This window comes from Hyla sarda, chromosome 9 (assembly GCF_029499605.1).
Source record: "Hyla sarda isolate aHylSar1 chromosome 9, aHylSar1.hap1, whole genome shotgun sequence".
Lineage (NCBI taxonomy): Eukaryota > Metazoa > Chordata > Amphibia > Anura > Hylidae > Hyla > Hyla sarda.
This window is the reverse complement of record NC_079197.1, coordinates 164,095,679-164,123,374: the sequence shown is the minus strand read 5'-3', so window position 1 is coordinate 164,123,374 and position 27,696 is coordinate 164,095,679. Positions and strand designations below refer to the sequence as shown.

The following is a 27,696-nucleotide window of genomic DNA, read 5'->3' as shown; positions in this document are numbered from 1 at the left end:
AGCACAGCTTCTACATCAGCGGGTACAGGTCAGTCCTTACATCCCTAAACTGGGGTCATGATCTCTACACATAAGTATTTAGACACATTCTAGTCCATATCTTCTATATATTGAGTGGTGATGTAAATCTATGGGTCGTAAAGGAAATACCTTTGGAGGCAGAAACTACTTGTGCACCAGAATAACCCTTTATATTCATTTCACAGGCTCAACCGCAGCAACATCTCCAGGCACTGGTCAGTAATTCTATTAACCCTTCCAAACCTCCCAATCCACATAACTCCCATCATCCCAATATCCTATTATTTTATTCTATCCTATGTGATGTGCGCTGTGTGACATTCACTGTAATCTGGATCCTTCTATATGTCATTTATTTGTATTTCTTTCCCAGGTACCACAGTTTCTACTTCACCGAATACAGGTCAGTCCTTCTCTTATTATAAATGAGATAGACTTGGGAAGACAAACCTTAGTCTAAGTGTCATAGCTATATCTGGTCAATGTCCTGGCCATTGTCTTCACTGTCACTAGTGCAGAGCAGATAGAGTGCCCCTCCTAAGTAGTGCAGTCATAGAGCTCAACCATAAACCGTGCAGACAGAGTGCCCCCTCATAAACAGTGAAGATAGAGTGCTCCCTATAAGCAGTGCAGATAGAGTGCTCCTTATAAGCAGTGCAGATGGAGTATCCTCTAATAAACATTGCAGATAGAGTGCCCCCTCTTAAGCAGTGCAGGTATAGTGCCCTCTTATAAGCAGTGAAGGCATTATATTAACCAGACATCCTGTTCATTCTCTCTTTGTCTTTATTTTCCAGGTAGCACAGCTTCTACATCAGCGGGTACAGGTCAGTCCTTACATCCCTAAACTGGGGTCATGATCTCTACACATAAATATTCAGATACATCCCAATCCATTTCTTCTATTATAAGATAAATCACCCATTTATGAGCTCACCACAGAGGTCTGACTATTGGGACCTGGGTGACTGTTATACCCGGGGATATGGGTAGGGCTTGTCTATATCTGACTAAGGGTATGTTCACACTACGGAATATGAACGGAATCACCGCTCGCAGAATTCCACGAGCGGAGATTCCATTCTGGCGGCCGCCGCCGCAATACTTCGGCGGTAGGACCGCACGGACCGCACCATTGACAGCTATGCAGTGTTCGTAGACCTCCGAGCAAAGAATGAACATGTTCTTTCTTTACGCAGAACAATTTCAGCGGCGGTGAAATTCCACAGTGTGAAGGGGTCTCGCGGAAACCCATTCACACTGATGTTTATGTTCACAGCACGTTATTCCGTTTGCGGAATTCCACTGACGGAAATTCTGCGGGAATTACCTAGTGTGAACATATCCTTACTCTATAAACACATCTATCCCAGAACTATAACAATTAATACAAAAGCTACAGACAAGACTGGTTTATACTACTGGTCAACTATGATGTGCCTGTCCCTTATACGTTATTGCCCGTGCCTGTCCCTTACACATTATTGCCTGTGCCTGTCCCTTATACGTTATTGCCCGTGCCTGTCCCTTACACGTTATTGCCTGTGCCTGTCCCTTATACGTTATTGCCCGTGCCTGTCCCTTACACGTTATTGCCCGTGCCTGTCCCTTACACGTTATTGCCCGTGCCTGTCCCTTACACGTCGTTGCCCGTGCCTGTCCCTTACACGTCATTGCCCGTGCCTGTCCCTTACACGTCATTGCCCGTGCCTGTCCCTTACACGTTATTGCCCGTGCCTGTCCCTTACACGTTATTGCCCGTGCCTGTCCCTTACACGTCGTTGCCCGTGCCTGTCCCTTACACGTCATTGCCCGTGCCTGTCCCTTACACGTCATTGCCCGTGCCTGTCCCTTATACGTTATTGCCTGTGCCTGTCCCTTACACGTTATTGCCTGTGCCTGTCCCTTACACGTTATTGCCTGTGCCTGTCCCTTATACGTTATTGCCTGTGCCTGTCCCTTATACATTATTGCCTGTGCCTGTCCCTTACACATTATTGCCTGTGCCTGTCCCTTACACATTATTGCCTGTGCCTGTCCCTTATACGTTATTGCCCGTGCCTGTCCCTTACACATTATTGCCTGTGCCTGTCCCTTATACATTATTGCCTGTGCCTGTCCCTTATACATTATTGCACGTGCCTGTCCCTTATACGTTATTGCCTGTGCCTGTCCCTTACACATTATTGCCTGTGCCTGTCCCTTATACATTATTGCCTGTGCCTGTCCCTTATACGTTATTGCCTGTGCCTGTCCCTTATATATTATTGCCTGTGCCTGTCCCTTACACATTATTGCCCGTGCCTGTCCCTTACACATTATTGCCCGTGCCTGTCCCTTACACATTATTGCCTGTGCCTGTCCCTTATACATTATTGCCTGTGCCTGTCCCTTATACATTATTGCCTGTGCCTGTCCCTTATACATTATTGCCTGTGCCTGTCCCTTATACGTTATTGCCTGTGCCTGTCCCTTACACATTATTGCCTGTGCCTGTCCCTTATACGTTATTGCCTGTGCCTGTCCCTTATACGTTATTGCCTGTGCCTGTCCCTTACACATTATTGCCTGTGCCTGTCCCTTATACATTATTGCCTGTGCCTGTCCCTTATACATTATTGCCCGTGCCTGTCCCTTATACATTATTGCCCGTGCCTGTCCCTTATACATTATTGCCTGTGCCTGTCCCTTATACGTTATTGCCTGTGCCTGTCCCTTATACATTATTGCCCGTGCCTGTCCCTTATACATTATTGCCTGTGCCTGTCCCTTATACGTTATTGCCTGTGCCTGTCCCTTACACGTTATTGCCTGTGCCTGTCCCTTACACGTTATTGCCTGTGCCTGTCCCTTATACATTATTGCCTGTGCCTGTCCCTTATACATTATTGCCCGTGCCTGTCCCTTACACATTATTGCCCGTGCCTGTCCCTTACACATTATTGCCTGTGCCTGTCCCTTATACGTTATTGCCTGTGCCTGTCCCTTATACGTTATTGCCTGTGCCTGTCCCTTATACATTATTGCCTGTGCCTGTCCCTTACACATTATTGCCTGTGCCTGTCCCTTACACGTTATTGCCTGTGCCTGTCCCTTATACGTTATTGCCCGTGCCTGTCCCTTACACATTATTGCCTGTGCCTGTCCCTTATACATTATTGCACGTGCCTGTCCCTTATACGTTATTGCCTGTGCCTGTCCCTTACACATTATTGCCTGTGCCTGTCCCTTATACGTTATTGCCTGTGCCTGTCCCTTACACATTATTGCCCGTGCCTGTCCCTTACACATTATTGCCTGTGCCTGTCCCTTATACATTATTGCCTGTGCCTGTCCCTTATACATTATTGCCTGTGCCTGTCCCTTAAACATTATTGCCTGTGCCTGTCCCTTATACGTTATTGCCTGTGCCTGTCCCTTACACATTATTGCCTGTGCCTGTCCCTTATACATTATTGCCTGTGCCTGTCCCTTATACGTTATTGCCTGTGCCTGTCCCTTACACATTATTGCCTGTGCCTGTCCCTTATACATTATTGCCCGTGCCTGTCCCTTATACATTATTGCCTGTGCCTGTCCCTTATACATTATTGCCTGTGCCTGTCCCTTATACATTATTGCCTGTGCCTGTCCCTTATACATTATTGCCCGTGCCTGTCCCTTATACATTATTGCCCGTGCCTGTCCCTTATACGTTATTGCCTGTGCCTGTCCCTTATACGTTATTGCCTGTGCCTGTCCCTTATACGTTATTGCCTGTGCCTGTCCCTTATACATTATTGCCTGTGCCTGTCCCTTATACGTTATTGCCTGTGCCTGTCCCTTATACGTTATTGCCTGTGCCTGTCCCTTATACATTATTGCCTGTGCCTGTCCCTTATACGTTATTGCCTGTGCCTGTCCCTTACACATTATTGCCTGTGCCTGTCCCTTATACGTTATTGCCTGTGCCTGTCCCTTATACGTTATTGCCTGTGCCTGTCCCTTATACATTATTGCCTGTGCCTGTCCCTTATACATTATTGCCCGTGCCTGTCCCTTACATGTTATTGCCCGTGCCTGTCCCTTATACGTTATTGCCCGTGCCTGTCCCTTATACATTATTGCCCGTGCCTGTCCCTTACACATTATTGCCTGTGCCTGTCCCTTACACATTATTGCCTGTGCCTGTCCCTTATACATTATTGCCTGTGCCTGTCCCTTATACATTATTGCCCGTGCCTGTCCCTTACACATTATTTTGGTAGATATACCGTATTTTTCGCCGTATAAGATGCACTTTTTCTTCTCCAAAACTGGGGGGGAAAAGTCGGTGCGTCTTATGCGGCGAATACACCCCTATCGCGGCGGTCCCTGCGGCCATCAACGGCCGGGACCCGCGGCTAATACAGGACATCACCGATCGCGGTGATGCCCTGTATTAACCCTTCAGACGCGGCGATCAAAGCTGACCGCCGCGTCTGAAGGGAAAGTGACACTAACCCGGATGTTCAGTCGGGCTGTTCGGGACCGCCGCGATTTCACCGCTAACAGCCCGACTGAATAGCCGGGTTAGTGCTTACAGGACACCAGGAGGGACCTTACCTGCCTCCTCGCTGTCTTCTCCGTTCAGGGATCCCCTGTATGGCCGGCGCTCTCCCTCCTCATCATCACATCGTCGCGTACGTGCGTCGGCGTGCGTAACGACGTGATGGCGGCGACGGAGAGCGAGGATACCCGGCCGGCAGCAGAGACGTTCCAGAGCGACGGGGACACGGCGACAGCGATGGAGCGACATCCAGGGCAGCGGTGACGGGTCCGGAGCGGCGGGGACACATTAGTACTACCTCCTATGCAGTGGTCTTCAATCTGCGGACCTCAAGATGTTGCAAAACTACAACTCCCAGCATGCCCGGACAGCCAACGGCTGTCCGGGCATGCTGGGAGTTGTAGTTTTGCAACATCTGGAGGTCCGCAGGTTGAAGACCACTATTGGGTTCAAAATCTTTATTTTTTTTAGATTTTGCACCTATAAATTGGGTGCGTCTTATACGCCGGTGCGTCCTATAGGACGAAAAATACGGTATATATATTTGGTGCTGATGTGATGATTTATGACAATGTTCTAGAATGGAATCTATAGGTTGTAATGGAAATCACTTGGAGGCAGAAACTACATGTGCACCAAATTAACCATTTAAATAATTAATTTTACAGGCTCAACCGCAGCAACAACTCCAGGCACCGGTCAGTAATTCTATTAACCCTTCCAGACCTCCCAGTCTACATCCCTTCATCCCAATATACTATTATTCTATTCTTCAGCTGTGTGATGTGCACCATGTGACCTTCACTGTAATCTGGATCCTTCTATATGTCATTAATTTTTATTTATTTTCCAGGTACCACAGTTTCTACTTCAGCGAATACAGGTCAGTCCTTTTCTTATTATAGATGACATAGACTTGGGGGAAGATGAACCTTGACCCTACTGCCGTTTGGTTAATGTCACTGAATCTAATGGTGACTAGTGATGAGCGGCAGGGGCCATATTCGAATTTGCGAAATTTCGCGAATATATTGACGATTATTCATCCTATGTTTGTGAAATTTGCATATTCGCTATGTTTGTTTATTTTTATTTTTTTAATGCGAAAATTCGCATTGAAAATTTGCATAAAAATGTGCATGTGAAAAAAAGAATATTCGTCATTATGAATGTATAGCGCTATATTCTAAATATTCGCGAAATCGCAAAGTGACGATATTCGCCATAAAATTTCGTATTAAGAATATTCGTGCTCAACACTAATGGTGACCTTCTACAGAATATATTCACATTATATAATCCATTTATTTATATGATGAATATGGTGGCTTTGGGTCCTATTATAACCAGGGCAGGCAGAGTGTCCCCTTATAGCAGTACAGGTAGAGTGTCCCCTTATTAGCAGTACAGTTAGAGTGTTCCCTTATAGCAGTACGGGTAGAGTGTTCCCTTATTAGCAGTACAGGTAGAGTGTCCCCTTATTAGCAGTACAGGTAGAGTGTCCCCTTATTAGTAGTACAGGTAGAGTGTCCCCTTATTAGCAGTACAGGTAGAGTGTCCCCTTATTAGCAGTACAGGTAGAGTGTCCCCTTATTAGCAGTACAGGTAGAGTGTTCCCTTATAAGCAGTACAGGTAGAGTGTCCCCTTATAAGCAGTACAGGTAGAGTGTCCCCTTATTAGCAGTACAGGTAGAGTGTCCCCTTATAAGCAGTACAGGTAGAGTGTCCCCTTATTAGCAGTACAGGTAGTGTGTCCCCTTATTAGCAGTACAGGTAGAGTGTTCCCTTATTAGCAGTACAGGTAGAGTGTTCCCTTATTAGCAGTACAGGTAGAGTGTCCCCTTATTAGCAGTACAGGTAGAGTGTCCCCTTATTAGTAGTACAGGTAGAGTGTCCCCTTATTAGCAGTACAGGTAGAGTGTCCCCTTATTAGCAGTACAGGTAGAGTGTCCCCTTATTAGCAGTACAGGTAGAGTGTCCCCTTATTAGCAGTACAAGTAGAGTGTCCACTTATTAGCAGTACAGGTAGTGTCCCCTTATAAGCAGTACAGGTAGAGTGTCCCCTTATAAGCAGTACAGGTAGAGTGTCCCCTTATAAGCAGTACAGGTAGAGTGTCCCCTTATAAGCAGTACAGGTAGAGTGTCCCCTTATTAGCAGTACAGGTAGAGTGTCCCCTTATTAGCAGTACAGGTAGAGTGTCCCCTTATTAGCAGTACAGGTAGAGTGTCCCCTTATTAGCAGTACAGGTAGAGTGTCCCCTTATTAGCAGTACAGGTAGAGTGTCCCCTTATTAGCAGTACAGGTAGAGTGTCCCCTTATAAGCAGTACAGGTAGAGTGTCCCCTTATAAGCAGTACAGGTAGAGTGTCCCCTTATAAGCAGTACAGGTAGAGTGTCCCCTTATAAGCAGTACAGGTAGAGTTTCCCCTTATAAGCAGTACAGGTAGAGTGTCCCCTTATTAGCAGTACAGGTAGAGTGTCCCCTTATTAGCAGTACAGGTAGAGTGTCCCCTTATAAGCAGTACAGGTAGAGTGTCCCCTTATAAGCAGTACAGGTAGAGTGTCCCCTTATAAGCAGTACAGGTAGAGTGTCCCCTTATAAGCAGTACAGGTAGAGTGTCCCCTTATTAGCAGTACAGGTAGTGTGTCCCCTTATTAGCAGTACAGGTAGAGTGTTCCCTTATTAGCAGTACAGGTAGAGTGTTCCCTTATTAGCAGTACAGGTAGAGTGTCCCCTTATTAGCAGTACAGGTAGAGTGTCCCCTTATTAGTAGTACAGGTAGAGTGTCCCCTTATTAGCAGTACAGGTAGAGTGTCCCCTTATTAGCAGTACAGGTAGAGTGTCCCCTTATTAGCAGTACAGGTAGAGTGTCCCCTTATTAGCAGTACAAGTAGAGTGTCCACTTATTAGCAGTACAGGTAGTGTCCCCTTATAAGCAGTACAGGTAGAGTGTCCCCTTATAAGCAGTACAGGTAGAGTGTCCCCTTATAAGCAGTACAGGTAGAGTGTCCCCTTATAAGCAGTACAGGTAGAGTGTCCCCTTATTAGCAGTACAGGTAGAGTGTCCCCTTATAAGCAGTACAGGTAGAGTGTCCCCTTATTAGCAGTACAGGTAGAGTGTCCCCTAATAAGCAGTACAAGTAGAGTGTCTCCTTATTAGCAGAACAACTAGAGTGTCCACTTATTAGCAGTACAGGTAGAGTGTTCCCTTATTAGCAGTACAGGTAGAGTGTCCCCTTATTAGCAGTACAGGTAGTGTGTCCCCTTATTAGCAGTACAGGTAGAGTGTCCCCTTATTAGCAGTACAGGTAGAGTGTCCCCTTATTAGCAGTACAGGTAGTGTGTCCCCTTATTAGCAGTACAGGTAGAGTGTCCCCTTATTAGCAGTACAGGTAGAGTGTCCCCTTATTAGCAGTACAGGTAGAGTGTCCCCTTATTAGCAGTACAGGTAGAGTGTTCCCTTATAAGCAGAACAGGTAGAGTGTCCCCTTATTAGCAGTACAGGTAGAGTGCCCCCTTATTAGCAGTACAGGTAGAGTGTCCCCTTATTAGCAGTACAAGTAGAGTGTCCCTTATTAGCACTACAGGTAGTGTCCCCTTATAAGCAGTACAGGTAGAGTGTCCCCTTATAAGCAGTACAGGTAGAGTGTCCCCTTATTAGCAGTACAGGTAGAGTGTCCCCTTATTAGCAGTACAGGTAGAGTGTCCCCTTATAAGCAGAACAGGTAGAGTGTCCCCTTATTAGCAGTACAGGTAGAGTGCCCCCTTATTAGCAGTACAGGTAGAGTGTCCCCTTATAAGCAGAACAGGTAGAGTGTCCCTTTATAAGCAGTACAGGTAGAGTGTCCCCTTATTAGCAGAACAGGTAGAGTGTCCCCTTATAAGCAGTACAGGTAGAGTGTCCCCTTATAAGCAGTACAGGTAGAGTGTCCCCTTATAAGCAGTGAAGGCTGTGTTAGTAAGAGATCCTCTTTTGGTGACTGCTCTGGCTCTAATATATAGGACTCCACTTTACTCTTTTTGGCGGTAACCTGTGACATCACACTCAGAAAGGTGGATCCATTGTAGCCCCCCTGACTTGGCAGACCATGGGCCCGAAATAGATCAGTGAAAGACAGAAAGGTCCTTGTACAACTTTCTTAAAGGGGTACTCCGGCCCTAAGACATCTTATCCCCTATCCAAAGTATAGGGGATAAGATGTCCGACCGCGGGGGTCCCGTCGCTAGGGACCCCGCAATCTTGCCAGCTCACAAACTGCCGCTGGGGACCCCTGCGCTGCCAGCTTACAAACTGCCGGGTGCCGACCACGGGGCCGGAGTATCATGACATCATGACTCCGCCCCTGTGTGATGTCACGCCCCGCCCCCGCTATGCAAGTCTATGGGAGGGGGCGTGACGGCCACCACGCCCCCTCCAATAGACTTGCATAGCGGGGACGGGGTGTGATGTCACATGGGGGCGGAGTCATGATGTCACGATACTCCGGCCCCGTGGTCGGCACCTGGCAGTTTGTGAGCTGGCAGCGCAGCATGCAGCTCAAAGAGGTGGATGCCGAATGCAAGATTGCGGGGGTCCCCAGCGGCAGGACCCCCGCGGTCAGACATCTTATTCCCTATCCTTTGGATAAGGGATAAGATGTCTTAGGACTGGAGTACCCCTTTAAACATACTCTCCCTCTTTGAGACTGAGACAAGTAGAGGGTATCCTCACAGCGTGGACTGGAATCGGAATGAGGACAGCAGCAGAGAGTACATGTGGCCTAGGTAGGTAGAGGCCAAGCTATGGTTGGAGCTAGCTGAAGCACGTGTGGCTCTGGCAAAGGGCAGACTGTGACCTAACTGGTTTAGGTCCACCTGTTTCCTTTTCCTGCAATCCTGGCTAGGAGATGACATGTGACCAAATCACTATTCAGCTGTGCGATAAAATGCAAGACATGTAAGCAATATTAACCCTGCGCACTTTGTAAACCTCAGTGTACGCATAGACTTTTAGTGAAATACAAAAAATAAATCTGCAATATGTTCTTTTATGGAATCTATGGGTTGTAATGGAAATACCTTGGAGGCAGAAACTACATGTGCACCAAATTAACCCTTTATATTTATTTCACAGGCTCAAGCGCAGCAACAACTCCAGGCAATGGTCAGTATTTCTCTTAACCCTTCCAGACCTCCCAGTCTGCATCACTCCCATCATCCCAATGTCCAATTACGAGGGACGTTCAGAAAGTTTTAGTATTTTTGTATTTCCGTTGGAAAGGGTGAAGGTGGGAGACGCAGTAATTGGTTGCGTCTTAGTGTGTCATGTGACAAACTTTTTTTGCGGAAACTTTTTTTCGAACGTCCTTCGTATTTTATTCTCCTTCTGTGTGATGTGCGCTGTAATCTGTGAATCTATATGTAATTTCCCTCTTTGTATTTATTTCCCAGGTACCACAGCTTCTACTTCACCCAATACCGGTCAGTCCTTCTCTTACGATAGATTTTATATGTAAGCTTGGGGGACGATGAACCTTGACCCTAATGCAATAGCTATATTTGGGGAGATTTATTGGGGAGATTTATTTATCAAAACCTTGCTGAGTTGTCCATGGCAACCAATCAGATCGCTTCTTTCATTTTTCAGAGGCCTCTTTAAAAACGAAAGAAGCGATCTGATTGGTTGCTATGGGCAACTGGGCAACTTTTGCTCTGCACAGGTTTTGATAAATCTCCCCCAGTGTCTTTACTGTTACTGAATCCAATGACATCATTATATAGGCCATTACACGTTATATGTGCAGGTAGAGTGCCCCTTTATCCGCAGTGCAGGTTAAGGGGGTATTCCAGTAAAAAAAACAAATTTAGCCAGGACAGTCAACAAAAGAGGATCTCTTACCTACACTGCCATCACTGCTCATAAGGGGGCACTCTATCTGCACTGCTCATAAGGGGACACTCTGCCTGCACTGCTTATAATGGGGGCACTTAAAGGTGTATTCCAGTTAATAACAATTTTTTTCATATCAACTGGCTCCAGAAAGTTAAACAGATTTGTAAATTACTTCTATTTAAAAATCTTAATCCTACCAGTACTTATCTGCTGAAGTTGAGTTGTTCTTTTCTGCCTGACCACAGTGCTCTCTGCTGACACCTATGTCTGTCTCAGGAACTGTCCAGAGTAGGAGAAAATCCACATGGGAAACCGATTCTGCTCTGGATAGTTCCTGAGACAGACAGAGGCGTCAGCAGAGAGCACTGTGGTCAGGCAGAAAAGAACAACTCAACTTCAGCAGCTGAAAAGTACTGGTAGGATTAAGATTTTTTTAATAGAAGTATTTTACAAATCTGTTTATCTTTCTGGAGACAGTTGATATGAAAAAATTGTTATTAACTGGAATACACCTTTAAGTGCCCCCATTATAAGCAGTGCAGGCAGAGTGTCCCCTTATGAGCAGTGCAGATAGAGTGCCCCCTTATGAGCAGTGATGGCAGTGTAGGTAAGAGATCCTTTTTTGTTGACTGTCCTGGCTAATAGGTGAGAATACTGGATTAGGGATCCCATTTTATTATCTTTAAGATCCCTATGGATTAAAGGGGTTTTCCAGGGAAAAATTTTTTTTTTATATATATATATATATATATATATCAGCTGGCTCCAGAAAGTAAAACAGATTTGTAAATGACTTCTATTAAAAAATCTTAATCCTTTCAGTACTTATGAGCTTCTGAAGTTAAGGTTGTTCTTTTCTGTCTAAATGCTCTCTGAGGACACGTGTCTCGGGAAACGCCCAGTTTAGAAGAGGTTTGCTATGGAAATTTGCTTCTAAACTGGGCATTTCCCGAGACACGTGTCATCAGAGAGCACTTAGACAGAAAAGAACAACCTTAACTTCAGAAGCTCATAAGTACTGAAAGGATTAAGATTTTTTAATAGAAGTAATTTACAAATCTGTTTAACTTTCTGGAGCCAGTTGATATATAAAAAAAAAGTTTTTTCCTGGAATACCCCTTTAAATAAACCAGACATCCTGTTCATTCTCTTTTTGTCTTTATTTTCCAGGTAGCACAGCTTCTACATCAGCGGGTACAGGTCAGTCCTTACATCCCTAAACTGGGGGGTCATGATCTATACCAGTGATCTTCAACCTGCGGACCTCCACATCTTGCAAAACTACAACTCCCAGCATGCCCGGACAGCCGTTGGCTGTCCGGGCATGCTGGGAGTTGTAGTTTTGCAACATCTGGAGGTCCGCAGGTTGAAGACCACTGATCTATACACACAAATATTCGGACACCTCCCAGTCCATATCTTTTATCATCGCCCATTTATGAGCTCGCCACAGAGGTCTGACTATTGGGACCTGGGTGACCTGTTCTAGTAGGGTATATGGGTAGGGGTTGCCCATATTTAGTCCATTGACTTGCCCTTTTAAATGTATCTACCATAGAACTATAACAATCAACACAATGGTTCACAAACAGGACTGGTTTATGTATATATTCCTTGTTACCATAAATTGTACTATAACATTATTGCAGTGTTTTCCAAACAGTGTGCCTCCAGTTGTTGCTCCCGGGCATGCTGGGAGTTGTAGTTTTGCAACAGCTGGAGGCACACTGTTTGGAAAGTTCTGCATTATGGTGATTACAAGATTATAGTATATTACAATGAGATTACAATTACTACTGTACATTATTTATGCTAATAGTGTGTGTGTATATATATATATATATATATATATATATATATATATATATACAGTGGTCCCTCAGCATACGATGGTAATCCGTTCCAAACAGACCATCGTTTGTTGAAACCATCCTATGTTGAGGGATCCGTGCAATGTAAAGTATAGGACAGTGGTCTACAACCTGCGGACCTCCAGATGTTGCAAAACTACAACAACCAGCATGCCCGGACAGCCGTTGGCTGTCCGGGCATGCTGGGTGTTGTAGTTTTGCAACATCTGGAGGTCCGCAGGTTGAAGACCACTGTTAGAGGAAGTTGTAATCACCTGTCCCTGCCGCTCCGGACCGTCACCGCTCGTCACCACTGCCCTGGATGTCGCCGTCCATCACTGTCGCCGCGTCCCCGGGGTGTCCCCGACGCTCCGGCAAGGCCTCTTCTTCCCCGGCATCCTCGCTTTCAGTCGCCGCCATCACGTCGCTACACACGCCGCTCCTATTGGATGACGGGACGGCGTGCGCAGCGACGTGATGACGACGATGGAGAGCGCCAACGATGCAGGGGATCCCGAAGAGGACGCGCCGGAGCCCCGAGGACAGGTAAGTGATCGTCAGCGGACCACACGGGGCACCGTAAACGGCTATCCGGTGGCAGCTGAAGCAGTCTGCGCTGCCGGATAGCCGTTTATGCGATGGCCCCGACATACAAAAGCATCGTATGTTGATTCTGCCTCTGAGAGGCCATCGTATGTTGAAATGATCGTATGTCGGGGCCATCGTAGGTCGGGGGGGTCACTGTATGGAGGGAGATTTATCAAAACCTGTGCAGATGAAAATTTACCCAGTTGCCCATAGCAACCAATCAGATCGCTTCTTTCATTTTTAACAAGGCCTCTGCAAAATGAAAGAAGCGATCTGATTGGTTGCTATGGGCAACTGGGCAACTTTTTCTTTGCACAAGTTTTGATGAATCTCCCCCCATGGTCCCAATGTGCTTTTTTTTACAATGTTCTATACTGCAATCTATGGGCGGTTGGGTGTCAGATTAACCCTTTATATTCATTTCACAGGTTTAACCTCAGCAGCAACTCCAGGCACCGGTCAGTAATTCTATTAACCCTTCTATGCCTCCCAGTCCATATAGGGGGAGATTTATCAAAACCTGTGCAGAGTGGTGCAGTTGCCCATAGCAACCAATCAGATTGCTTCTTTCATTTTTAAAGAGGCCTGTGAAAAAGGAAAGAAGCGATCTGATTGGTTGCTATGGGCAGCTGCACCCCTCTTCCTCTGCACAGGATTTGATAAATCTCCCCCATAATCACTCCCATCATTCCAATAGATTATATCAAGGGACGCTCAAAAAGTTTTCACACTTTTATATTTTTGTTGGAAATGGTGAAGGCGGGAGGAGCAGTCATTGGTCGTGTCATGTGACCTGCTTCGCAAAGGAAGACGAGTGTGGAATATTTTTTTGAACGTCTCGTATTATATTCTCCTCCTATGTGATGTGCGTCATGTGACATTCTCTGTAATCCGGATCCTTCTATATGTAATTTCCCTCTTTGTCTTTATTTCCCAGGTACCACAGTTTCTACATCACCCAATACCGGTCAGTCCTTCTCTTATTATAGATGATAAAGACTTGGGGGGAGACGTATGATTTACGTAAACTTAGTCTTAGGGCCGTAGTGAGTGCAGGCAGAGTGTCCTCTCATAAGCAGTAGAGTGCCCCTTTATTAGCAGCATAGACAGAGTGCCTCCTTATAAGAGGTGTCCCCCTTAATAAGTAGTGTCAGCATAGTGCTCCCTCATAAGCAGTGCAGGCAGAGCACCCCCTCATAAACAGTGCAGGTAGTGTACCCCTTTAATAAGTAGTGTCAGCATAATGCTCCCTCATAAGCAATGCAAGCAGAGTGCCAGTGAAGTGAAAAAAACTGGGACCCATAGCCGAATGTGACCTGAGCTCCTCTAGGCACTTCTCAGCGCTGATCGCTGTAAGGTCATGTTCACACTACGGAATTCGGGCGGAATTACCCGGTGTGAACTTTAACATTAGTGTGAACGGGTTTCCGCGAGACCCGTACACACTGCGGAATTTCAGCGGCGGACATTTCCGCCGCTGAAAGTGTTCCGCGCAAAGAAAGAACATGTTCACTCTTTGCGCGGATCCCGCGAGCACTGCATACCCGACAATGGTGACGGCTCAGTGCCCCACGGCCCTAGTGCCGAAGTGCTTTCGGCGGCAGCCGCCAGGCGGAAGCTCCGCTCGCAGAATTCATCCGCGAGAATTCCGACGTGTGAACGCACCCTTAGGGGTGGGGATTAGGTTTAGGGGTGAGGATTAGAGTTTAGGATTAGGGGTTAGGATTAGATTTAGGGTTAGAATTAGGTGTTAGGGTTAAGATTAGGGTTAGGGGTTAGGATTAGGGGTTGATATTAGAATTAGGGGTTAGGGTTAGGATTAGGGTTAGGATTAGGATTAGAGTTAAGATTAGGGTTAGAATTAGGGGTTAGGGTTAAGATTAGGGTTAGGATTAGAGTTAAGATTAGGGTTAGAATTAGGGGTTAGGGTTAAGATTAGGGTTAGGATTAGGGGTTAGGGTTATGATTAGGATTAGAGTTAAGATTAGGGTTAGGATTAGGGGTTAGGATTAAGATTAGGATTAGGATTAGGGTTAAGATTAGGGTAAGTATTAGGGGTTGGGGTTAGGATTAGAGTTAACATTAGGGTTAGGGTTAAGATTAGGGTTAGGATTAGGATTAGGGGTTATGGTTAGTATTAGGGGTTGGGGTTAGGATTAGAATTAGGATTAGGGGTTAGAATTAGGATTAGGGGTTAGAATTAGTGAGTGAGAGGGAGCTGTAAAGCAAAAAATTGTGTTCCTGTGCAAAGAGTCACATTCCGCTACAGGGACACAGTGTTCCCATGCATTGCAGGCAGCGTGCCCCCTCATAAGCAGTATCAGCACAGTGGCCCCTCATATGTAATGCCAGAATAGTTCTGTCTCTGTTTTATTTACAGCAAATAGATTCCAATTGCTATTTTAGTCTCAAATATATTTTACAGTATGATAACGTCTGATAGAGCTCACATGGTGGCAGACAGTATGGTGTCTGTATAATGGGATTATACTACACAAAGCACTGGGCTCATGGGATATACTATTCTGGGCACTGGGTATATATTTTGCTGTGCGCTATATTATGATGGCTTCCTTGTATATATTATCCCAAGCACTGGAAATATATTGGGTTGGGCAGTATATTATGGAGTATATTATTGGGCACTAGGGATATATTATATCGGGCACAGAGAATAAATGCTTTTTGGTGCAATATATACACATATATATATATATATATATATATATATATATATATGCATAAAAGAACGTATGTGTCGTATCAAACTCTGTAAAGCAGTGTTTCCCAACCAGGGTCTCTCCAGCTGTTGCAAAACTACAACTCCCAGCATGCCCGGACAGCCAAAGGCTGTCCGGGCATGCTGGGAGTTGCAGTTTTGCAACAGCTGGAGGCACCCTGGTTGGGAAACACTGCTGTAAAGAAATGTAAGCAGGCAATAGTAGTAATAGTAGTACCACTGTCAGCCAGCAGGTGGCACTCTCCGTCTAGGCTGTCTGGGCATGCTAGGACTTGTAGTTTTGCAACAGCTGGAGGCACACTGGTTGGGAAACACTGCTGTAAAGAAATGTAAGCAGGCAATAGTAGTAATAGTAGTACCACTGTCAGCCAGCAGGTGGCACTCTCTGTCTAGGCTGTCTGGGCATGCTAGGACTTGTAGTTTTGCAACAGCTGGAGGCACACTGGTTGGGAAACACTGCTGTAAAGAAATGTAAGCAGGCAATAGTAGTAATAGTAGTACCACTGTCAGCCAGCAGGTGGCACTCTCGGTCCATGATGGCACTTCATACCTGTCAATACAGAAATGGAAGATGTATAGAAGTTGGTTCTGAGTTTTTCCATCAGTCAGTTACATTAAAGGGGTTCTCTGCTTTTACAATGCCTTTTTCTTAAAAGGGTCTAAGGGAAAATCTAGAGTATTTCTGTTGCTAGTACCCAAGGGAAACCTTGTAGCAAGTTTTCAATTTCACTACAAGAGAAAAGAAGAATTACACTAAATTCTATGGGCTGTCTGTGTAACGCACCAACAACATGTGGGATCCCCTAGATCAGTGTTTCCCAACCAGTGTGCCTCCAGCTGTTGCAAAACCACATCTTCCATTATACCCGGACAGTCGAAGCAAAACCCTGCAGCAAAATCCGCTGTGGGAAATCTACAGTAAAATATGCATGTGTTAATGTACCCTAAATGGGTACTCTAAAGAAAAACAAATATTTTCAAATCAAATTAAACAGATTTGTAAATTACTTCTATTAAAAAATCTTAATCCTTCCAGTACTTATCAGCTGCTGTATGCTCCAGAGGAAGTTGTGTAGTTCTTTCCAGTCTGACCACAGTGCTCTCTGCTGCCACCTCTGTCTTTCTCAGGAACTGTCCAGAGTAACAGCAAATCCCCATAGCAAACATATGCTGCTCTGGACAGTTCCTTATTGGAGCACTGACTGCCAGTATTATGTGGCATTGTGGAGGGGGTGGCACTCGAAAAAAGGGCCACTTATCAATGATCTGCATGCATTGGGCCAAAAGTACCCATCCTGGTACCAGCCAGGGACTGCCTTTATAATCAGCACCGAGCACACAGTGCCCCAATAAACAGTGCCAAACAGTGTTCCCCCTAAGACAGTGCCAAATAGAGCATTTCCCCATAGACAGTGCCATAGCGTTCCCCCGTAGACAGTGTCACACAAAGTGTTCCCCCATAGACAGCACCAAACAGAGTGTTCCCCCCCATAGACAGTGCCAAACAAAGTGTTCCCCCCATAGACAGTGCCAAACAAAGTGTTCCCCCCATAGACAGCACCAAACAGAGTGTTCCCCCCCATAGACAGTGCCAAACAAAGTGTCCCCCCATAGACAGTGCCAAACAAAGTGTTCCCCCATAGACAGTGCCAAACAAAGTGTTCCCCCCATAGACAGCACCAAACAGAGTGTTCCCCCCCATAGACAGTGCCAAACAAAGTGTCCCCCCATAGACAGTGCCAAACAAAGTGTTCCCCCATAGACAGTGCCAAACAAAGTGTTCCCCCATAGACAGCGCCAAACAGAGTGTTCACCCATACAGTGGCAAACAGAGAGTTCCCCCCATAGACAGTGCCAAACAGAGCGTTTTCACATTGACAGTGCCAAACAGAGTATAGCAGTACTGACTGTCAGTATTATGTGTCACTGTGTAGGGGGGGGGGGGTATCACACACTTACCAATGTACTGCATGCATTGGGCCAAAAGTAACCATACTGGTTTAAGAGCATTGGAGGGCAAGTTGGGTAAAGACAGTGACCCTATGAAAAACTACCAGCCAGGGACCTTCTTTATAATCAATGCCAACCACACAGTGCCCAATAAACAGTGCCAAACAGGGCATTCCCCCATACAATGCCAAAGCGTTCCAGCATTCAGTGCCAAACAGAACGTTCCCCCATAGACAGTGCCAAATAGAGCGTTCCCCCATAGACAGTGCCAAAGTGTTCCCCCATACAGTCCCAAACAGAGCGTCCCCCCATAGACAGTGCCAAATAGAGCGTTCCCCCATAGACAGTGCCAAAGTGTTCCCCCATACAGTGCCAAACAGAGCGTTCCCCCATAGACAGTGCCAAATAGAGCGTTCCCCCATAGACAGTGCCAAAGTGTTCCCCCATACAGTGCCAAACAGAGCGTTCCCCCATAGACAGTGCCAAACAGAGCGTTCTCCCATAGACAGTGTCAAATAGAGCATTCCCCCATAGACAGTGCCATGGCGTTCCCCCCATACAGTGCCAAACAGAGCGTTCCCCCATAAACAGTGCCAAACAGAGCGTTCCCCCATTAACAGTGCCAAACAGAGCGTTCCCCCATAGACAGTGCCAAGTAGAGCATTCCCCCATAGCCAGTGTCAAATAGAGCATTCCCCCATAGACAGTGCCATGGCGTTCCCCCCATACAGTGCCAAACAGAGCGTTCCCCCATAGACAGTGCCAAACAGAGCGTTCCCCCATAGACAGTGCCAAGTAGAGCGTTCCCCCATACAGTGCCAAACAGAGCGTTTCCCCATATACAGTGCCAAGTAGAGCGTTCCCCCATAGACAGTACTAAACACAGCGTTCCCCCATTCAGTGCCAAACAGAGCGTTCCCCCATAGACAGTGCCAAACAGAGCGTTCCCCCATACAGTGCCAAACAGAGCGTTCCCCCATAGACAGTGCCAAACAGAGCGTTCCCCCATACAGTGCCAAACAGAGCGTTTCCCCATATACAGTGCCAAGTAGAGCGTTCCCCCATAGACAGTACTAAACACAGCGTTCCCCCATACAGTGCCAAACAGAGCGTTCCCCCATAGACAGTGCCAAACAGAGCATTCCCCCATACAGTGCCAAACAGAGCGTTCCCCCATACAGTGCCAAACAGAGCGTTCCCCCATAGACAGTGCAAAAGAGAGCATTCCCCCATACAGTGCCAAACAGAGCGTTCCCCCATACAGTGCCAAACAGAGCGTTCCCCCATACAGTGCCAAACAGAGCGTTCCCCCATAGACAGTGCCAAACAGAGCATTCCCCCATACAGTGCCAAACAGAGCGTTCCCCCATACAGTGCCAAACAGAGCGTTCCCCCATACAGTGCCAAACAGAGCATTCCCCCATACAGTGCCAAACAGAGCCTTCCCCCATACAGTGCCAAACAGAGCCTTCCCCCATAGACAGTGCCAAACAGAGCGTTCCCCCATACAGTGCCAAACAGAGCGTTCCCCCATACAGTGCCAAACAGAGCCTTCCCCCATAGACAGTGCCAAACAGAGCGTTCCCCCATACAGTGCCAAACAGAATGTTCCCCCATAAACAATGTCAAACAAAGTGTTCCCCCCCCTCCCCCCCCATAGACAGTACCAAACAAAGTTTTCCCCCATAGACAATGTCAAACAAAGTGTTCACCCATAGGCACTGCCAGAGCATTCCCCTATAGACAGTGCCAGACAATCTATTGCAATCCTCTTCATTCCAGCATGTCTACTACAACAATGAGACACAACTATAGGAGTGATGACAAGTGTGGCCAATGGGTCCGCCATGATCTGTGACCCTGTTGTCACTGCTACCTATGCACCCTCTTCTTCTAAGTCGCCGCCATAGGAAGGGTGGCTGTAATAACCTATATATTAATGTGTATATATATATATATATTGGATAATAGCAGTGAGATGGCTGAGAGGTGAGGAAACATGAGTCACAGATCACACCTACCTGAGAGAAGACAATGTTCTTATAGACAAGAAGCTATTAAGATGTCATGGGTGTCACCCACAACCTGTTCTAAGCCACTATGACCCAGTATATACCAGTGCGCTCATGACAAGACGGGCCGCGGGGTCCTACTTCACTATGGATCTCTTCAGGGTAACTCTGCCCAAAGTAAATTTGTATATAATTTTTTTTATTCATTTATTTTTTTTGTATAAATTTTGTCTGATATGGAAAAGCTAAATAAAAGTTATAAAATGATTTTAAAAAATTGTGAAATTATATAAAAATAATTGTATAGAAATAAAAAACTTAGAATGAGCTATTACTAAAATATTGAAGAATAACCACCTCACATACTCTATAACAATGGTCTCAAACTGTGGCCCTCCAGATGTTGCAAAACTTCAACTCCCAGCATGCCCGGACAGCCAACGGCTGTCCGGGCAAGCTGGGAGTTGAAGTTTTGCAAAAGGGAAGCCTTGATTTACCGTTCATGATCAGTGTGGATCCTCAGGAGGAGGCAGACAGGTGTTTGGCTGTCCGGGCAAGCTGGGAGTTGAAGTTTTGCAAAAGGGAAGCCTTGATTTACCGTTCATGATCAGTGTGGATCCTCAGGAGGAGGCAGACAAGTGTTTGGTTGCTCGGGTATGCTGGGAGTTGAAGTTTTGCAAAAGGGAAGCCTTGATTTACCTTTCATGATCAGTGTGGATCCTCTGGAGGAGGCAGACAGGTGTTTGGCTGTTCGGGCATGCTGGGAGTTGAAGTTTTGCAAAAGGGAAGCCTTGATTTACCTTTCATGATCAGTGTGGATCCTCTGGAGGAGGCAGACAGGTGTTTGGCTGTTCGGGCATGCTGGGAGTTGAAGTTTTGCAAAAGGGAAGCCTTGATTTACCTTTCATGATCAGTGTGGATCCTCTGGAGGAGGCAGACAGGTGTTTGGCTGTTCGGGCATGCTGGGAGTTGAAGTTTTGCAAAAGGGAAGCCTTGATTTACCTTTCATGATCAGTGTGGATCCTCTGGAGGAGGCAGACAGGTGTTTGGCTGTTCGGGCATGCTGGGAGTTAAAGTTTTGCAGCATCTGGAGGGCCACTGTTTGAGACCACTGTTCTATAATAAATCAATAACATCTATGTCAATTTAATTTTTTGTTTATAGGAAACACAACAACACCAACAACAACAACAACAACAACTGTGAAAACCACAACAACAACAAAAGCCAACAGTAAGTACATACACCATTACTGGGATAGAACGTTTCCCTGATGACAAATAAGGCTATACACTTACTGGCCACTTTATTAGGTACACCTGTTCAATCGCTTGTTAACACCAATAGCTGTTCAGCCAATCATATGGCGGCAACTCAATGCATTTAGGCATGTAGACGTGGTCAAGGCAACTTGCTAAAGTTCAAAGCAAGTATCGAAAATGGACAAGAAAGGGGATTTAAGCAACTTTGAACGTGGTATGGTTGTTGGTGCTAGATGAGCTGGTCGGAGTATTACAGAAACTGCGGATCTACTGGGATTTTCACGCACAACCTTCTCTAGGGTTTACAGAGAATGGTGAGGGGGAAAAAAAATAGCCAAAAAGCAGTGGTTGCATGGACGAAAATGCCTTGTTAATTTAAGAGGTCAGAGGAGAATGGGCGGACTGAGTGGAGATGCCAGAAAGGCAACAGTAACTCATAAGCACCGGTTACAACCAAGGTCTGCAAAATACCATCTCTGACCGCACAACATGGCCAACCTTGAAGCAGATGGGCTACAGCAGCAGAAGACCCCTCTGGGTGCCCCTCCTGGCAGCTCAGTACAGGAAACAGACTACAATTCACACAGGCATTTAAGGTGGACAATGGTAGATTGGAAGAACGTTGTCTGGTCTAATATCTCGATTCCAGTTGTGACATTTAGATGGTGGAGTCAAAATTTGGTGTAAACAACATGAAAGCCTGGATCCATCCTGCCTTGTATCAGTGGTTCAGGCTGGTGGGGGTGTAATGGTGGGGAGGACATTTTCTGGGCACGCTTTGGGCCCCTTGGTACCAATTGAGCCTGGTATAAACACCACAGCTACCTGAGTATTTTTATTTTTAAATCAACTGGTGCCAGAAAGTTACAAAACAGATTTGAAAATGACTTCTATTTAAAAATCTTAATCCTTCCAGTACTTATCAGCTGCTGTATGCTTCACAGGAAAGTTCTTTTCTTTTTGAATTTCCTTTCTGTCTGACCACTGTGCTCTCTGCTGACACCTCTGTCCATTTTAGGAACTGTCCAGAGTACAAGAAAATCCCAATAGCAAACCTATTCTGCTCTGGACAGTTCCTAAAATGGACAGAGGTGTCAGCAGAGAGAAATGTGGTCAGACAGAAAGGAAATTCAAAAAGAAAAGAACTTCCTGTAGAGCATACAACAGCAGATAAGTACTGGAAGGATTAAGATTATTAAATAAGAGTAATTTACAAATCTGTATAACTTTCTGGCACCGCTTGATTTAAAAAATGTTTTCCAGTGGAGTACCCCTTTAAAGGGGTACTACGCTGCTCAGCGTTTGGAACAAACTGTTCAGAACGCTGGAGCTGGCGCCAGGAGCAAACGCTGAGCAGCGGAGTACCCCTTTAAGTCTGTGGTCTTTTTCCAGGTCACTATATATATATATATATATATATATATATATATATATATATATATAAAATTGTACATAAAAGCTGCTGTCATGTTTTTATATCCACCTTATTCATTGAATTTTATGTACTCTTTACTTTATAGAGCCACCTGTACCAGCCAATGAACCAGGTAAGAAAAGCTGAAATTTTGTCATTTTAAGGCTGTCCATTTTTGTAATTGATCCAATGCATCAAAATAAAAAAAAATAAAAAAAATAAAAAATTTATATATAAAATCCAAAAATAAGCAGCACGGTCTGTAGGCAGGGTGCACGCATGCTGGAGCCACGGTCCTCTGGTTCCTTAGTAATAATAGTAGTAATATGCAGCACAACGAAATGTAATGCAAAGTGTTTTATTCCATGTGGTACAAAAGCGACGTTTCGCCGGCCTCACACTTGAGAATGCTGGCGTGAGGCCGGCGAAACGTCGCTTTTGTACCACATGGAATAAAGCACTTTGCATTACATTTCGGTGTGCTGCATATTACTACTATTATACTGTATATATATATATATATATATATATATATATATATATATATATATATTTAAAAAAATCTCCTACCGTATTGTGTCTTTTGCTCCTATGTAAATGTATGTGTCTCCATGGTAACAGACTACAAACAGGCTCTGTGTAGTCTTATCTGTCGTGTGTTGTTGTCTTTGGATTGTAGATAAGTCAACTTCTACAAAATGAAAGCGCTTAGATCAGTGTTTCCCAACCAGGATGTCTCCAGCTATTGCAAAACTACAACTCCCAGCATGCCCGGACAGCCAAAGGCTGTCCGGGCATGCTGGGAGTTGTAGTTTTGCAACAGCTGGAGGCACCCTGGTTGGGAAACACTCTCTTAGATGGCAAAGTGTTTCATGTGTTAAATAATTTCATATTTCTTTGCAGAATCTCCCCAATCCTCAGGTCTTCCAGTCTACGCCATTATACTCATTTCTTTCTTCTCAGCAGTCGGTGGCATCCTGATAGTGACAGCAATATTCTGCATGTGTAGCTACGTAAGTAGTTTTGGAAATTAAAAGTGTTGTCCGAGTCTCAGTCAGGAAAGCCGTCCATGTCCAATATGTGGGGGTCCGACCTTTGTGACCCCTGCCGATCACTACAACAAAGTGGAACCAGCACTAGGAAAGGCCTGTACCAAATCATCTTCTTTTGCTGTTGTTGACTTTAATGGGACTACCATGTAGTAGCAGTGCAGTTTGTGTGGCCCCCATGTAGCATCTCCAGGTGTGGCGGCCACTGGGTGTAAGCCAGACGTACCTTGATTACTTCGTGACGCCAGGACACAGTTTATCCAAACCACAGTCTGAAGGTGGGAAGTAGTCTTCCTGGGCCTGTCAAATGAACACACCGACGTCACGTTACGGTTAACTGCTTTTACTGAGCTTGTGAAATTGAGATTGTGGTGACCCACGGGTGTAGCGGAGTGAGTGGTGGGATCAGATCGTATTAAACCCGGGAACAAGATGGTATGAACCCATAGTGTTCATGACGCCAGTGTGTGTGTTTTAGGGTTCCGGAACACCACACGCCCGGTTCCTCCGGTATCCTAGTTGCTAGTAGTGAAATGAGAGTCCACAACCAGTTATGGGTGAATGGAGGACTTACTGAGTATAAGACAGATGGAATTATCTTCACAGCTGAGGCCAGAGAGGTGGTCAGGACCCAGAAGGACCTCGCAGCTTGCTGGACCAATATACTTGTAGTAAACGTGACTTGTAATTAGACTTGACTTGATTAGTTTCAGTGACAGCAGACATAGACTTGAGACTTACTGGAATGACTGTAGCTTTTGGGGTCTTCCAGATGCTGATCACTTGCACGGAGATCTCTAGGGGTTGCTGTCTCAGTAGCAGATGGAATCTCAAAGAGAAGAGAGCAAATTGTAATGGCCACCCCTTTATATCGTGGGGGTCTGGACTAAAGCCCATTGGTCAAGCTGCGGGTCATAGGTTAAGCTGGTGCTCTCTGGGAGAACATGTGACAACAAATCATGTGACTGCATAACATAACATGTGACAGACTTACACACAGGTGCTTTGTACTACCTAAACATTAGGACACTGTCTAGGCATTAAAGTGATATACACAACATTATGGAAACAACAGGGGGAGACACTGCAGGAGAGCCCCCAGGTCACTGAGGGTATCAACCTGACAGGGCCTAATTCTGTCACATGACGGAATTGTAGAATTTGCGGTTCTGGTAGCTAGGGACCTTCCAAGGCACTGTAACTGATTCAGCAGGGACCTGTATTCCCCCCACGAGTGACAATTGTAGGATGACTAGTAGTAAACTTGAAGCTGAAGTAGGCCTCCGCTTAGGACACGCAACTCAGCACACCTGAGCTTAGCTGTTGTTCAGGAGTCCTGCTGGAACTAGACCAACCTAAAGAGAAGGAGCTTTTGGGGTCTCATTGGCTCACATGGTCACATGGGGGTTGCTGCTTACATATTGTAAAGGAACAATAAAAGGGGTATTCCATATCAACTAGCTCCAGAAAGTTAAACAGATTTGTAAATTATTTCTTTAAAAAAAACTTAATCATTCCAGTACTTATCAGCTGCTGAAGTTGAGTTGTTCTTTTCTATCTGACAACCGTGCTCTCTGCTGGCACCTGTCTGCCTGTCTCAGGAACTGTCCAGAGCAGGAGAAGTTCGCTATGGGGGATTTGCTGCTACTCTGGACAGTTCCTTAGACAAACAGAGGGGTCAGCAGAGAGCACTGTTGTCAGACAGAAAAGAACAACTCAACTTCAGCGGCTGATAAGTACTGGAAGGATTAAGATGTTTTAATAGAAGTAATTTACAAATCTGTTTAAGTTTCTGGAAACAAAATGTTCCAGATTCTGGGGCAGTGGAGTACCCCTTTAATAAACCTTTAAAGTAGTTATCCAGGAAAAAACTATATGTATATCAACTGGCCCCAGAAAGTTAAACAGATTTGTAAATTACTTCTATTAAAAAATATTAATCCTTTAAGCACTTATGAGCTGCTGAAGTTGAGTTGTTCTTTTCTGTCTAAGTGCTCTCTGATGACACGTGTCTCGGGAACCGCCCAGTTTAGAAGCAAATCCCCATAGCAAACCTCTTCTACTCTGTGCAGTTCCCGAGATAAGCAGAGATGTCAGCAGAGAGCACTGTTGCCAGACAGAAAACAACAACTCAACTTCAGCAGCTGATAATTATTGAAAGGATTAAGATTTTTTAATAGAAGTAATTTACAAATCTGTTTAACTTTCTGGAGCCAGTTGATATAAAAAAAAAAAAATTCTTAGTATACCCCTTTAACATCAAGAGTATCAATAAATCTGTATAAATTAATTTGCCGTAAGCTCCACTGCAGCCCCTAGTAAATGGGCTAATAGAGGGTTTTGAAACTAACATATACACAGGCCCAGACTCCTAATATGTCCTAATATTTTCCTTTTTAGCTGTTTATATAAGAACTTGATCCCTCGAGAACAGACCTTCTGGACCAGCCTGAAGTTATTCTTCGGATCTTTACTTGAAGAGATAAGCAGAAAATACCACGATGATCTGTTCTTTTCTTCCAATGTTTTGTCACTTCGCCATAATTTACCTAAATAGCCGTCCAGTCAGTAGTTGTTCTGCTTGGGGGCACAGAGGTAAATATGAAAGGACTCAGACTGACACTTGCCAATAAGCTGAATTAGTCATTGGGGACCTGTTTGGGCAAGTCCTATAGCATTATTGCTATCACTTTCTACAGCCAAAACGTGCCAAACCTGCACTACAGTATACTATGAATTTACAGGTCAACTATGGATAACTTACAGCACCATTACTTTTTCTCAACATTACAAGCCAGAAGCTAACCTTACTACGATAGTCTTAACTCACTGACTGTTAGAGCCCCACCCATATTACAAGCAAAAAATATGCACTTTACAACAACCTGTGTCCCATACCCCTGATGAAGCTGCCTGTGTGGTGAAACACGTCGTAGGGATGCAAGGGTTGTTTGTTTATACAAAGGCATTGGGAAATACATAGGCATTGGGAAATACATAGGCATTGGGAAATCTGGATCCCCGGTTTTGTTGTGAATCCATTAATATACAATGCCAATGTTGCTGCAGTACAGTGTATACAGATCATGTGCACTATTAATAATAGGAGTATTATATGTTATTATTATTATTATTGTTATTGTTAAATATTAGTATAAAGTGTTGCACTCTGCATCTAATTTTAATTCAATCCTTGGACCCATTTACATTATTATTATTTAAAGGGGTTTTCTGGCGACCCCCCTCAGGGACCCCCCTCCATCTCCAGACCAGAGCTCAGAGAGAGTATGTACTGTAGAAGGCTCACGCTCTATTAATTTTTTGGGAGCACTGAAGATGCCCAATCGAAGCATTTGGGCATCTTCAGGGGGGGGGGGGGGTCCCAGCAGTCAAACATTTATGAATAGGGGATAAGTTGTCTTTCACCGGACAACCCCTTTAATGGAGACTGAATGAAATGTAGATTTAAAGGGGTACTCCACAGGCCAGCATGGAACTAATGTTCCGAACGCTGTTTTTGCGCTGCGGGGGTCCCCCTTGTGACGTCACGGGAGGGGGCGTGGCAGCTGGGAGGGGGTGTGGCAGCCCCCTCCACTAGAGTTGCATTAAGGGGGCGTGGTCGACCCTTGCAGCACAAAAAGAGCGTTCAGAACATTTATATCGACTCTGGCCACTCTGCCCTAGTAGTGCTTGTTTGTTATGGTTTGCTGTATGACTTTTGATGTCCTATCCAGGAACAAATGTGAGGTAGAACTTTACCACCAATTGCTGCTATATCACCTGTATTTACCCCTGGTGCTGTTCCTGCCACCATACCACACCATGATAACTGAGCCTAATAGCATTTTCTACCCTCTGAAGTGATTTACCCCTCTCCTAGAATCTATTTATGACTGTCTGATGATTCTTTGCTTTTAGTCTTTGTAATATATAAATTATTGCTGAATATCTATTTATTTAAAGTGGTTTTCTGGGCTAATGAAAAAAATAGGCTGGAGGATGGGACAGTCGGAGTAATAAAAAAAAGCTAAACTTACCCCTCTGCTCCTTCCTAGTCCAACATGGAAGCTCCCAGATGGCATCACCATACATTCTGCACAGTACACTGAAGTCAGTCGCTGGTATCAGTGGTCATGTGCAAGTGTAGAATGTATGGTGACCCTGAGAGGACACATCCACTGGGGACTTTAGTGAGGCAACTGGACCAGGAACAGGCGGAGGGTGAGTATCATTTTTTTTTGTTTGTTTTTTTATCCGTCTACCATTCCCTGCCTCTGTTTAATTTATGTAATTAGCTCAGAAAACCTGTTTTAAAGGGGTACAAAATGTTCTGAATGCTTATAGCAGGCGCTTCGTGATGTCATGGCCCCACCCACTTGTGATGTCATGCCCCGTCCCCTCAATGCAAG

General features: G+C 45.2%; 1 protein-coding gene across 1 annotated transcript; it reads left to right on the top strand.

The window, feature by feature from the left end:
* Positions 1 to 130: 130 nt before the first annotated feature.
* Positions 131 to 27,696, top strand: LOC130291981 (period circadian protein-like). Its single transcript, XM_056541412.1, has 14 exons — positions 131 to 236; positions 395 to 424; positions 819 to 848; positions 5,218 to 5,247; positions 5,403 to 5,432; positions 9,664 to 9,693; positions 9,981 to 10,010; positions 11,593 to 11,622; positions 13,289 to 13,318; positions 13,798 to 13,827; positions 20,727 to 20,795; positions 22,345 to 22,371; positions 23,142 to 23,251; positions 25,688 to 27,696. Exons 1-14 carry the CDS (start codon positions 131 to 133, stop codon positions 25,697 to 25,699), a joined length of 594 nt encoding a protein of 197 aa, XP_056397387.1. The 3' UTR covers positions 25,700 to 27,696.

Bases quoted from the DNA above. Each gene is read 5' to 3' on its own strand.
- LOC130291981 (XM_056541412.1), top strand. From the start codon at position 131: ATGGGTCGTAAAGGAAATACCTTTGGAGGCAGAAACTACTTGTGCACC. The intron at 10,011-11,592 runs GTCAGTCCTTCT...TTTATTTTCCAG, and splicing joins TTCTACTTCACCCAATACCG to GTAGCACAGCTTCTACATCA. The intron at 13,319-13,797 runs GTCAGTAATTCT...TTTATTTCCCAG, and splicing joins AGCAGCAACTCCAGGCACCG to GTACCACAGTTTCTACATCA.